The sequence below is a fragment of the Rhinichthys klamathensis genome, unplaced genomic scaffold, assembly GCF_029890125.1.
Source record: "Rhinichthys klamathensis goyatoka isolate OS25496 unplaced genomic scaffold, OSU_Roscu_1.1 h1tg000039l_1, whole genome shotgun sequence".
NCBI classification, from domain to species: Eukaryota; Metazoa; Chordata; class Actinopteri; order Cypriniformes; family Leuciscidae; genus Rhinichthys; species Rhinichthys klamathensis.
Genome location: NW_026606586.1, coordinates 637,501 through 652,114, shown reverse-complemented (window position 1 = coordinate 652,114; position 14,614 = coordinate 637,501). Strand labels below are relative to the sequence as shown.

Sequence of the window (14,614 nt, the reverse complement as noted above, 5' to 3'; positions counted from 1 at the left end):
TGTGCCGGGTGTTGTGTGTGTGTGGGTGTGCCGGGTGTGCCGGGTGTTGTGTTGTGTGTGCCGGGTGTTGTGTGTGTGTGTGTGGGTGGTGTGTGTGTGTGTGTGTGTTTGTGTGGGTGTGTGTGTGTGTGCCGGATGTGTGTGTGTGTGTGTGTGTGTGTGTGTGTATGTGTGTGCCGGATGTGTGTGTGTGTGTGTGTGTGCCGTGTGTGTGTGTGTGTGTGTGTGTGTGTGCCGTGTGTGTGTGTGATGTTGCCGCTCCTCGTCCTTGCTCGTTTCGAGGGTTTCGGCACAGTTGCGTCGGGAAGCGTTCGAGTAAACGCCGAATGGCCCGTGGAAGCGAGAGCTGATGGCAGATATTTCCCAGAGTTCAGGATGTGAGTGGGAGTGTGTGTGCGGTCGAGGGTTAAACGCTGCGCTGGAGGCGTGTGTGTGTGTATGAGCTGTTGATGATGTGTTTTGGATGAATGGCACCGAGGGAAAAGAGCTGTTTGGATCAGCCAGAGCTTCCCAGAGCTTCACACATCTGCGCTCGGATGATTCATGGACTGGGCTTCGTCCAGCGCCGCCTCAGTGTGTTTGCTTCGAGTGTGTTTAATTGCGTCTGAATCGAGCCAGAGAAACACGAGCATCTATTACTTTAATGCGCTGTAATGTGACTGTGATATGAAATCACACACTGGCACCGCTGAAACAGATCCGCAGGAGTGTGTGTGTTCAGTGCATCATCGAGTGTGTCTGGTTGAGGAGTGTGTGTAAAGAAGCCTGTATAATTACACTGACTTCAGGTCCCGTCCATTACACAAACTAATCATTATTACTGCTAGATTGTTAGCAAACACACTGAAGCAGAGAACAGCATGATGAAAACCTCGCTGAGAAATATATATGGACTATATACAAGAATAAAGGGAAGAAAGTGAGTCTCGATGGGATGAGGAAAGGAAAGTGTGTGTGTGTGTTGAAGGAAGACACTGGGAATGAAAACATGGACAGATGTGAGGCAACAAAGAGCCAATCACCTTCCAGGATCAGTGTTTGTGCTGAAGGTCATGGAAAATCAGTCATGTAATGAGAGGCGCTGGGGAGGTGTGTGTGTGTGTGTGCATTATAAAGTGTCCTCTTTGGCAAGGTCAGATGTGTGCATACAAGAGTGTGTCTGTGTGTGAGAAGAATATGTTAAGGAGCTTCATTAGATCTCATTTATGAATGAGATTCAGTGGTGTCTGTCTGTGACTTTATTTATTACTCATTTATTGATTATGGAATTATTTATTTATTTATTACTCAATTATTTATGCCTATGTTATTATTATTTTAAAGCGCCTCAGTAAAGCATTACCTGATTCTTCTCAGGCTGTTGGACATCTCCAGTTTTGTATTTCTGTGAGCCTGTAAGCAGAAAACACGAGCTCGATCTCTCCTGAACGCTGCGGTGAGGTTTCTGCTGTTCTCATGCTTTATATCTCACGACAGCGAGCAAAAGCGTCCCACAGACCCGTACAGCTCTTTCCTCATAGATCTGAGGCCCGACCCAGACAGCGATCAGATCTCGTCTGCACACCTGTGTGTGAAACGGTTCCCAAACTAATCAAAGCCGTGCACACACACACACACACACACACACTCAGAGAAGAGGCGCTGGCGGCGCACGGGCAGCTGTGTGTGATTGATGACGTGTGTTTTCTGAAGCTGAAGGGTTACTGTAGTGTTACGGGCCGAGGCTTTGACCTCTGTGTGTGTGTGTGTGTGTGTGTGTGTGTGACAGCTGACGCTTCAGAGACGAGACGAAGCACACACACTACCAGAACATTCACAATTTTGAGGTCAGCAAGATTTGTTTTGTCAGAAATGAACACTTTTATTCAGCAGGGAGGCATTAAATATATCAAAAGTGACAGAAAAGACATTCATAATGTTACAAAAGACTCGCTTTTTATGTTCATCACAGAGTCCAAAGAAAAATGTGTCCTTTTCCCACAAAAAATCTGAAGCATCACAAGTGTTTTTTTGTTTTTTTAAACATTGATAATAATCATAAATGTTTCTTGATCATCAAATCATCATATTAGAGTGATTTCTGAAGGATCATGTGACTCTGAAGACTGGAGTAATGATGCTGGAAATACAGCTTTGATCGCAGGAATAAATTACATTTCAATAGATATTCACATAGAAAACAGTTATTTTAAATTGTAAAAATATTTCACAATATTACTGTATTTTTGATCTAATTAATGCGGCCTTGATGAGCAGAAAATACTTTTTTTTTTACTTTTTACCTGACCTCATGTACATGGTGTATTTATAGAATATCGTTTATTTATCAATGATTTATGTACGTATATACATCTATTTATGTTTTACTGGCTTATTTATACATATTTTTATTTTTTTAAATCACATCAGTAATTCAACGGCCACTCGCTATTGCACGCGAGTAAGTGTTTTGAAAACATTATTCATATAAAACCGTAATTTACCGATAAAGCATTATGAAATAATTTACTTGTCAGATTCAATTCAGTCGCTGATTCGTCTTTCATCAAAAGTTTCTTGCTCCGAACAAACATATAGTTGTGATGTATAACTATTTGTCGATGTCTTGCTCTGGAGGCGGGCATATGCAAATGTGTTTGCCCATGTGACGTCACCGATCACCCAATATCAAAACGAGCTGTTTTTGGAGCTTGATTAAATAAATGCTTTGTTTATTATTACAGGAGGACGTTATTAGCTATGAAACTTGCAGGATGTTTTAATGGTAGGCCTATAAACACTTCTTATATGCCACCAGATCACGGCAGGTTTGATTTCTCATGAGGGCTTTAAATCTAAAAAAAAAAAAAAAAAAAAAAAAAAGCCAATATGTGTTATATTGTAGGTTATGGTGTAATTATAGTGTTTATCTTCATATAAGAGGTGCATTAGAAGTGTGAAACATTGTAATCTAGATGAATTTGAGAGAAGATCAGCAATATGTTTATTGGGTTTTAATAAACATACGGTAGCAGTAGACGTCTATCGAGACTTTATGAACCCGTACAGCTGTTATCTTCAGCTTTATTACTGTAATAACCTGATTTATGGAAGATAAACTCGTGTGGCGACACCACACACACACACACACACACACACACTAAAGCGGTTAGGTTAATTTATTATTAATCAAAGAAACGAGCTCGAGTGTGGTTCACGTGTGTGAGGTTTAAGTGTGTTGTGCTGAAACACACGTCCATCGGCTGCATGTTTCATATGTTGAGTGTCTTTATTTAGCGTATTTATTGTGTTTGTATTTAGTGTATTGAATGTGGAGCTTGCGGCTAGTGTCTCGATGATCGTTGTTTCGGGAACGGACGTGTCTTCAGTTCCCCGCTGATGTCGGTGTGTAATATTAGTTTAGTTTACTGTGCTCGTGTTCCTGCTCAAGCACACCACACTAAAGCCCTGTTCTCTTTCTGCCCGTTTCTGTCCAAGCGTTTAAACATCCTGAAGAGAAACGAGTTTCAGTTTCTAGCCGTCCGTGACTCTTGAACTCGTGACGTCGAATGAAGGCTGAGATTCAACCTTCATAAACACTGAGGTTTTCTCAGTTGCAGTGTTGTTGTTGTTTTTTTGCAATGTAGCCTACATTTCACAATGAATAATTGTGACTTTGCTGTTAAGCACTAATGTCACAATATTTCGCTTCCGTTGCACAGTGACCGGAGGCTGGTGAATGTAGACTCGAGTGTGTGTGTGTGTGTGTGTGCTGAAGTCAGTATTCAGGAGTGACTGAGTAAAAAAGTACAAATGCAAATTTTACAAATGCTGCAATAATCACTGTCCTAAACATGTTTTCTGTTTACATCTCGCAATTCTGACTTTTTATCTCAGAATTGTGTGATTATAAAGTTGCAATTGCTAGTTATAAAGTCAGAATTGTGAGATATAAACTCGAAATTCTGACCTTTTTCTCAGAATTGCATGTTTATATCTCGCAATTGTGACTTTATAACACGCAATTGTGAGATATATAAAGTCAGAATTGTGAGATATAAACTCGCAATTGCGTGTTATAAAGTCGGAATTGCAAGTTTATTTCTTGACCAATCACAACACACTGGTCCAGCCGACCAATCAGAGCACAGTTTGCTTTTCAGAAGGAGGGGCTTCATAGTGACAGGAACTAAACAGAGCGTTACTGACAGACTGAGAATAGAGGTGCTGCAACAGTGGAGAATATGGGGAAAATAATGTGTTTTGAACATTTCAAGCATGAAAAACTATTCTAATAGAGCTCAGAAACAACATGAAGATTTTGTAAATGAAGCATTTGGTCAAAATGGCATTCAAGAAGCTACAGATTCAAGTAGCTGTATTAGCATGATAAACATTAAACATATGTTTCATATTAATAAACCACCTCGATTTAAATTTTCTATCATCTTCACTCTGCTGATATTGTCTGTCTTTCCTCTGAGGATGGTGTTTAATCTGTTTTTGTTTATTTTTATTTCTATACCTCCGTTTTGCATCGAGAGACTAAGGGTGTGTGTAGATGGAAGAATTTAAACCAACGCCTTTAATGAATGATATAGAAGTAAATGGTGTATTGAATGCTGACGTGTGAAAATGCACGTCGCCCACCTGAGGTTGTGTGTGTGTGTGATGATTGTCGTCGGGTCAATATCTGTTTTAGGTGGTTATTGATCCGTATGACGGCAGCTCTTGTCAGAAGAGCCTCTATTTCAGGAGTCACTGTAAATAATTCCCGTCGCTAACCTTCCCTGACCCTCCGAAACCAGACGAGAATAACACACGTGTTCATATCTGTCACAATAAAGCTGTGCTTCACCACACAACTAGATCAGTCCCATTGTAATTGATCGATACTGATTCACTTTCTCCTATAGTCTCTCTTGTACGTTTACCGCTGTTTCATTTGCCATCCAATATTGTGATACATTATTGAATTGTGGAGTGACTTGTGTGTCCGCAGGCTCTTCAATCTGACCCTGAAGAAGCTGGTCATGCTGAAGGAGCTGGATAAAGATCTGACGTCGGTGGTCATCGCTGTCAAGCTCCAGGTGCGTCACTCATTCTGCTCAAAATCAAACTTAAACGGACTCAGTCTGTGTTCACACTTGGCATGTTTGGTTCGATTAAAACAAACTCTGGTGCGATTGCTCTGTTAGCAAGTGTAAGTGTGAACTTACACTTGCTAAACAAGCGGATTGAGACACTTAAAAGATGGGACTCAGTCCGCTTTCAAACAACTTTGGTGCGGCGGTTCAGCTGAAATATGAACACAACACGGACCAAAGACATCTAAATAGGCCAGAAACAGGATACGATGTCACTGGATGTGATCCTAAACCGGACAGAACACTCAAACACACGTGTTTTTTCTCGTAATAGTCGCGATGTTGCCCGTCACAGTTCGGCACAGGCACCAGAACTGCGTCTCCTCGCAGCAGATCTGGGTTTGTGTGTGTGACGGAGGGATTCCTGTCGATGTTTTGACTCCTTTACACATTTTAAAAGCTCTTCATGAGTTCTCAGCTGGCCAGAATACCATCAGCTACGCACATACAGCGAGTGGATTTAGCCCAGGACACAGCGTTGTTTTGGATGTTTGGAAGTTGTTGCAAAATATACATAATAAAAGCCGACTAATCAGGTTGTGAATAGGGCTGGGCAAAAAAATCGATTTTTCGATTAATCGTTTTTTAAAATGTGGTCGAATCGATTTTTTCCATATTCAGGGCTCGCGGTGCTGCGTCTTCTCACTCTGCACAAGGCAAGCGTCAAGCGCTGCAGGCGTCGATACACACTCGTGTTTAGGAGTCGGGACATGATTCACTTGCACAATCGGGCCAGCATTGCATCGTAACTAACGTTTATCATTTTCACGACTTTAAGTTTTACCAGTTTAAACATTCAAGCAATTTTAAACTATCCTGTGCTCGCGCACTCGCGCATGTTTTTCACTGCGTGCACATACAGCCTAAATCTGCCTCACAAACAGCTCGCCAGTAACAAAAGTTCTTTTTCGTGGATTATATCGCTTTAAATGTTAAAAACACGCAAAATGATGTCAAAACTCTGGTCTTGGTGAGTAACCTCGTAAAGACAGTCGGTTATGTCTTAAATAAGCATAAACCGCGTGTGACAGACAGACAGTATAATGAAACAGTAATGGATCCGTGCACTAGCTCTTAAAGTGAACGCAGCCATATGTGTCTGTCATTAATTTTGTTGGCAAAACAACATAATATAGCATTAATTGTAAGGAATCAGAATTAATAGCCTATGTATTTAATTCAGTCAGGACTAAAAGACTATCCAGTGTTATTTTACATTGGATTACTTTATTCAGTTTCTGTAGTATTTCTGACCTACCCAAAAACTTTTCTTTTTATGTCTCTTTATTTGTGTCTTTAGGCCTATTCTATTGTATTTATTTGTGCTACTTTTTTCAATTTAATTCAAAGATTGAAATCAAGCTTCCATGTGTTGCATAAACTCTTAACAAAAAAATTACCCCATTGTAAAAACAAACATTTAGGTGAGATCAATGTAATAAAAAATTGTCTAAAAAATGATAACTGATATTTAGACTGAGATTTGTATTAAATCTATAATCATTATAGTCGACTCGAGAATCGAAATCGAATCGAACTGTGAGCTTGTGAATCGAAATCGAATCGAATTTGAACATCTGAATCGATACTCAGCCCTAGTTGTGAACATATCCGTATGCCTCTAGGCTCGGTGTTAAAATGGGCTTTGAAGAGCTTGCACGATCCCAGCTGAGGAATCGGGTCTTATCTAGCGAAACGATCAGTCATTTTCTTAAAAAAATAAAAATGTATATACTTTTTAACCACAATTGTTGGTCTTGTGCTGGTCTGCGAAATAGATATCCATAATAAAGGCTAGATGTCTTACAGCGGAGTCTCTATCGTCTTCACCGGCGGCCATCTTGTCACAGGCAAGCTTTCTGGCGGGCTCTGTGGTGCCTGATGTAAGATGAGTGATCAGCACGAACACAAATACTCTTATCTCGTTGAAATCTTGATGGATTTACAAACGGTTTGGTTTCTTACAAACGTTATTAACGTGGCTATAATTCTGGATGATTATTTATTGATACACTTATTATTCATAAGTGTGCAGTGTCATAACTACATCTCTGACGTTTATAACAAACCAAACCGTTTGAAAATCGGTAGAAAATTTAGCAAGTTATGGTTATTTAAAAAGTACACGCACCATTAAAACACAATGTTACGAGTGAGCGAGCTGCCTGTGACAAGATGGCCGCCAGGGGCGGACGTCCACCTCCATTGGCCAGCAGCGCGGACGAGACATCTAGCCTTTATTATGGATATCTATGGTCTGCGACGCGCCAGGCATTACGTCTTCACGTTGGAAAGGTCACGCTGGACGTAGGCGGAAGTGCCGCCCCATTGTTTACAAGCGCGGAGAAGGAGAATCGTTCAAATGTTATTGTATGTTGAATGACATATTTATGTCTTTGTGTCAGTTTCTTGTTTAAAATGGTCCTTTCGTGAGCGTATCCTGGATGTTTAAAACAATGGGGCGGTACTTCCGTCTACGTCCAGCGTGACCTTTCCAATGTGATGACGTAATGCCTGGCGCGTCGCAGATCAGCACAAGACGAACAATTGTTTTCCACTGAATGAACATGAACATTTTGGAGTAAATTATCAGGAAATTTTCATTTTGAGGTGACCTAATCCTTTAAGCCGACCAGGACTAAATGTTTTTTTTTAGTCAAACGAACCAAGCAAACACACCCTTAAACTCACATTCCTGGCCTTATTGTGAACGATTCCTCGGTGCACTTTGAAACGACAGCAAAATAATATTAGCCAATCATATCCCAGCCCACTTTTTATGATCCAATTCTTGCCCACTGCTCGTTTCGTCTCTCTCAAAATCTCATCACATTATGGAAGTCAAACTTGTCAAAAATGCTGCATTATGTTGTTTTTAGTCTCTGTCACTTTTGATCGAGTACCTTTTACACTAGGCTACTGTTCAAACGTTGAGGGTCAGTAAAATATACATTTTTTTTTTTAAAGAAATGAATGCATTTATTCATCAAAGATGCATTAAATTGATCAAAAGTGACAGTTAAGACACTTATAATGTTTAATCAGAACAAATAAATGCTGTTCTTTTGAACTCTCTGTCCATCAAAATGTACACAAAAATATTAAACTGTTTTCATCATTGATAATAATCAGAAATGTTTCTTAAGCATCAAATCATTGAATGACTTCTGCAGGATCATGTGACACTGAAGACTGGAGTAATGATGCTGAAAATACAGCTTTGATCACAGGAATAAATTACACTTTACAATATTCACAGCTATTTTAAATGGTAATAATATTTCACAATTTCACTGCCTGTACTGTATATTTTCTCGTAAATACCAACAAAGGTTTTTATTTTTTAAAGGTGTGCGTTTTCTCCTCTCTCATTTCGATCTTGAAGACCAAACGCTCGCCTCCGTCTCATGATGTTCTCCATCTGTCCTCTTCTCCCTCAGGGCTCAAAGCGAATCCTTCGTTCCAATGAAATCCTGTTGCCATCGAGCGGCCAGACGGAAACAGACCTGCAGCTCACCTTCTCCTTACAGGTGTGTGTGTGTGACGCACGACACCTCTCTAACAGCCTCACGTCCAGATGGCCTAAATCACACACTCTTCTTCTCCTCAGTATCCTCACTTCCTGAAGCGAGACGCCAACAAGCTTCAGATCATGTTGCAGAGGAGGAAGAGGTACAAGAACCGAACCATCCTGGGCTACAAGACCCTGGCGCTCGGCCTCATCAACATGGCGGAGGTGAGGCGCATCTCCCGAAATACACTATAGTGCACTCAGGGTTTGAAAGTCCTTAGTTGCACATGCGAGAGATTTACTCGCATTCGGGGTTTGTAACGTTGTCAAATCACAGCCAATTTTATTACGTTTACTCGTGTAAGAAATCTGCGCAGATTTAGCGCAAACACTCAGCTCGTGAGTCATAATGATATATTAAAGGCAGCGTTTTGCGCAGAATCTGCTCATTTCTGGCGTACTTGAACATAGATATCCATAATAAAGGCTAGATGTCTCGTCCGCGCTGCTGGCCAATGGAGGTCGACGTCCGCACCTGGCGGCCATCTTGCCACAGGCAGCTCGCTCACTCATAACATTGTGTTTTAATGGTGCGTGTACTTTTTAAATAACCATAACTTGCTAAATTTTTTACCGATTTTCAAATGGTTTGGTTTGTTATAAACGTCAGAGATGTAGTTATGACACTGCATGCATACTTATGAATTATAAGTGTATAAATAAATAATCATCCAGAATTATAGCCACGTTAATAATCTAGCCTTTATTATGGATATCTATGTACTTGAACATGACCGCCTCTACGCAACAGACGCGTAGTCACAAACGCATGTTCACTATTGAAGCAATAGCGAAGATTAATAAGCATTCGGTTAACAGAAAGGATGTTATTTTCCAACATCCTACTTATTATTTTTTTGCTGTTCTTCGTACTGTATTGATCTGTCCACCTAAAATAAGTTTTTGGTGAAAAGGTTGAGGATGAAAGAGGAAGGGAGGAGATGCTGGATGACAGGATTTTGTTTGAATAAGAAATGAATGTATGAAATCAAAATTTATAATATATCTTTTTTTTTTTGGCTAGTAGAAGTACACTCTCGTTTCCACCAAAAAAGAACTGGTTCGGAACTGGTGCGGGTTCAACTTGCGAACCTTCTCTGAACCTGTTTGTTTTTCCACTGACTAGAGAGCCCAGCGAACAACGTCGTTACGTCACTGTGTACGTCGCCATACGTCTTAGCTTTCCCATTCCCGTCGTGTTGTTGGTCACAATAACCCCGCCTCCAGCCCCCGGCGTAAGCATGACGTGGTAAAAGAACGGTTCTAGTCCAGCAAAGAGTTTGTGTCGCTTTGGAACCAATTTTCCTGGCCGAGAACCGGTTCTTTGGCTGTCGAAACACACAGAACTGGTTCGCGAGTAGGCACCGGTCCGGCTCCGAACCGGCTCTCAAAATGCTTTGGTGGAAAAGGGGTGTATATATAGGGACGAGTGGTGTGTGTGCTAACAGATGTGGTGTGTGTGGTCAGGTGATGCAGCACCCCACGGAGGGCGCTCAGGTTCTGGGTCTGCACAGTCAGCAGAAGGAGGTGTCCGTCCCGGTGGCCGAGATCAGGGTTTACTCTCTGTCCAGTCAGCCCATCGACCACGAGGGTCCCAAAGCCAAGATGAACGGTGAGAGACCAGTGCACGGGGGTGGTGTAGCGATTGACCAATCACAGGGCTCCTACACGGTGCTTAAAGTGCTTGAAGTCCTGGAAAAACTCTTGAAAACAGACACATTTATGAAGAGGTGCAACCCCATTTACAGAAAAGTTGGGACAAAGTTTTTTTATTTTTATTTTTATGTAATAAAATCAAGAATCTGCGATTTGTTCATTCTCTTGAACCTTTATTTAACTTACAAATGTACAAGGAAAATATTCGTACATGCTTGAAGTACTTTGACTTTTTGAAATTTAAGTCCTGTAAAAACCCTTGAAAACATATTTATGAAGAGGTAGGCTACTTGAAAAGCGCTTTACTCTTTGAAATACAATATATATATATGATATTAAAGTTGAATTTTTTCGCAAAAACAAATACAATGTTTTCACGCAAAGTTAATGCTGCAGCCCGTCTGATAAACCCCAGCAGACCGTTTCTGCATATGAAGAAGGCTACGCCAAAACTATAATATAAAATATTATTTATTAAACAATAATAGCCATTATAAACTTTGTATTTCATATATATTATTAAATATGTTGTATTGTAAGTTGTCATTTTGGATACCTTGTATCTGTAATTTGAGTAAAAAAAAATCCTTATAAAATAAAGATATTGTTTGATTAATGCGATCTCTGATTGTAGTCCTTGAAAACCAAAAAAGTAGCAGGAGTGCTTGAAAAGTCATTAATAGTCCTGGAATTTAATTTTACATTATCTGTATGAAATCACTAAAACGAGAGAATGATTCTGATTTTATTACATTTATTGTAAGTTTGCGATCGATTGTAATAAATACATTACCGACGGTAAAAACAAATGAATGAGAAACTCAGTTAACAACATACTGCCGATATAAATTCAAAATGTGGAGTTTTTATATTTTTAACATATGATACAGTTGACGAGTAGAACTGTATGATACAGTTAAGCAACCTCCCACAACGAGTGCTGTTTCCTTGAATACCATTAGGAAAACAGTTCAAATTAAGTCACTTACATTTTAGATGCAATATTGACGGTTTTTGTTCTGTTTCAGCAGCGAAAATATTCAAAACAGAGATCACCGCAGAACCATAATCTCACAGCAACACTCAAACGTGCTTTCATTACTGAATGATTCAGCGTTTTGAACGAATCGGTTGAGTCAAAGATTCAATCCGCCATTCATAAACATCTGTCTTATTCTTGAATGAATCAGTCGTTTGAACGAATCGTTTGAATGAATGAATCAATGACTCGCTCATTGAGACGGTCGCCTGGCGACACCTAACGGCGGTTTAGTGTTATGTTTAAAACAATCTCATAAAATTATTCAATTTTTCCCTACCTAGGGTAACAGCCCTATAGTGTCTTACTACTTTAAATAATTGAATTTGTTAATCAAATTTAAGAATTTAAAATGAAAGATGAAGCATACATTTAATAAGATTAGGGGGACGGGGTGCCCTTTAAAGGTTGCAGATGTTACAATATGCAGATTGAAATATCCTATATCATTGAACACCAATGAGAATATTGCTTCAGAATAAATTATATTTACAACACACACACACACGAAATTTCTGGAGAAGCTACTTTTGTACTCGGACAAGTGAATAACAGATTTACTTGCACATGAAAAGGCAAAATGTCGAACCCTGGACTGTACATCTCATTTCCAGTGTTCCTCTCTCTCTCTCTCTCTCTCTCTCTCTCTCTCTCTCTCTCTCTCTCTCTCTCTCTCTCTCTCTCTCTCTCTCTCTCTCTCTCTCTCTCTCTCTCTCTCTCTCTCTCTCTCCTCTCTCTCTCTCTCTCTCTCTCTCTCTCTCTCTCTCTCTCTCTCTCTCTTCTCTCTCTCTCTCTCTCTCTCTCTCTCTCTCTCTCTCTCTCTCACACACACCTCTCTATTGTTTCCTTGCGCTCAGATCGTTCTCCTGATATTGATAACTACTCTGAGGAAGAGGAGGAGAGCTACTCGTCTGAGCAGGAGGGCAGCGACGACCCCGTGCATCACGTAGGTCATCTCTGTGTGTGTGTGTGTGTGTGTGTGTGTGTGTGTGTGTGTGTGTTAGATCAAGTAACACATTTTTAATTCATTCATTAATTTTGGAATACATGTTTTTAAGTTGAATGTATTTTTTGATAAACATAAAATAAACATAAATTAATTAAAAATAAATATTAGAAATAATCTAGAAGATTTTAAAAGATGGTTTAATACATAAAATATATATTTTTTAAATTAATTGTTTTAAATATATGTCTTTTATATTTTAATACATTCATACATTTTTAATAAATTATTTTTTTTAAAAATGAATATTTTTAATAAGATAACTGTAATAAAGTATTTTTAATAAATTATTTTTAAATAAATATTTTTTAATTAAATCTCCATGTGTGTGGGACATATTTTATTTATTTATTTATTTATTACTAATAATGCTTCTTTATTCCCTAATATGTTAAATACATTTTTGTGTTTTGACATATTTCTGTAGACTAATAATAATAATAAAAAAACAACAACAATCAGAACAGTCACATAATTTCCAGATAGCTTTATAAAAATAAATATTTGCATCAAAAGCATTCTGGAAAGTGTGTGTGCGGGTGTGTGTGTGTTGTGCGTGTATATGTTTGTGAGTGAGTTTATATGTTTGTGAGTGAGTGTGTAAGTGTATATATAGGTGTGTGTATATGTGTGTGTGTTTAATGGCTTGTGTTTGTGCGCATGCAGGTGCGTGTGTGTGTGTATATATTTGTGAGTGAGTTTGTGAGTGTATATATAGTTGTGTGTATATGTGTGTGTGTTTAATGGGATTGTGTGTGTGTGTTTCAGTATCTAGATGATGAAGAGGACGAGGTGAGGAAGAAGAAACCCAGACGCAAACTTACTTCCAACGCCTCCATCACGAGAGTAAGACACTCACACACACTCACTCACACTCACACACACTCACTCACACACACTCATACTGCATCACTGTACCAATGATTATGAACGACGGCACTGAGCTCCGGTTAACACACAACAGTACCATTAAACAGGACACTTTTTTTTCAGCTTTTTATTTTTTAAAAATTTTTAATAAAGTAATAAAGAAAACCATCTGTTTGATCTCCTGGTGACATACAGAGAGTGAACGACTGCATTTCCATGAAATACTTTATACATTTTATAAATAAAAAAACATATACATTTCTTTATAACTACAAGCACAGATAAACGACTTTTTGAATGATTTCAGTATTTTGTCTGAATTGCGTTATAAATATTTTATTTTTTATTTTTATTTCTCCAGCAACCCAACATCAAGCAGAAGTTTGTGGCGCTGCTGAAGAGGTTTAAGGTGTCCGATGAGGTAACGTCTCGTTCCTTCGCTCCTCTGACCTCTGACCTCTGACCTCTATCATTAACGTCTCGTTCCTTCACTCCACTGAACCCTCTGACCTCTGACCTCTATCATTTCCTCCCGTTGTCAGTCGCACCTCTGGCTTTCAGCCTCACACTCACAGATGTGAACCTCTCTGCTGTTGTGTGTGAATGTCTGAGTGTACAGGACCTGACTGAAAGCATGGGTTGATGTTCCTCAGGTGGGGTTCGGCTTAGAGCACGTGTCCCGCGAGCAGATCCAGGAGGTGGAGGAGGACCTGGACGAACTCTACGACAGTCTGGAGATGTACAACCCCAGCGACAGCGGACCCGAGATGGAGGAGACCGACAGCATCCTCAGCACTCCTAAACCCAAACTCAGGTGCACACACACACACACACACACACAGAGAGAGATGGAGGAGACCGACAGCATCCTCAGCACTCCTAAACCCAAACTCAGGTGCACACACACACACACACACACACACACACACACACACACACAGACACACACACACACACACACACACAGAGATGGAGGAGACCGACAGCATCCTCAGCACTCCTAAACCCAAACTCAGGTGCACACACACACACACACAGACACAGACACAGACACACACACACAGACACACACACACACACACACACACAGAGATGGAGGAGACCGACAGCATCCTCAGCACTCCTAAACCCAAACTGAGGTACACACACACACACACACACACACACACACACACACACAGACACACACACACACACACACATAGAGATGGAGGAGACCGACAGCATCCTCAGCACTCCTAAACCCAAACTGAGGTACACACACACACACACACACAGACACAGACACAGACACACACACACAGACACACACACACACACACACACACAGAGATGGAGGAGACCGA

At 40.0% G+C, this 14,614-nt stretch overlaps 1 protein-coding gene across 2 annotated transcripts in view; it reads left to right on the top strand.

Moving 5' to 3' along the window:
- The first annotated feature begins 4,928 nt into the window (after positions 1–4,928).
- The window catches only part of LOC130081749 (phosphofurin acidic cluster sorting protein 1-like), a 30,252-nt gene continuing 20,566 nt past the window's right edge, over positions 4,929–14,614 (top strand). For both annotated transcript variants that reach the window (XM_056246462.1, XM_056246461.1), the window contains exons 1-8: positions 4,929–5,069; positions 8,567–8,656; positions 8,737–8,862; positions 10,165–10,309; positions 12,250–12,338; positions 13,167–13,244; positions 13,630–13,689; positions 13,922–14,082. In XM_056246462.1, coding sequence (XP_056102437.1) covers positions 5,013–5,069; positions 8,567–8,656; positions 8,737–8,862; positions 10,165–10,309; positions 12,250–12,338; positions 13,167–13,244; positions 13,630–13,689; positions 13,922–14,082 — 806 coding nt within the window. In that variant the 5' untranslated portion in view covers positions 4,929–5,012. The remainder of the gene's footprint in view (positions 5,070–8,566; positions 8,657–8,736; positions 8,863–10,164; positions 10,310–12,249; positions 12,339–13,166; positions 13,245–13,629; positions 13,690–13,921; positions 14,083–14,614) is intronic.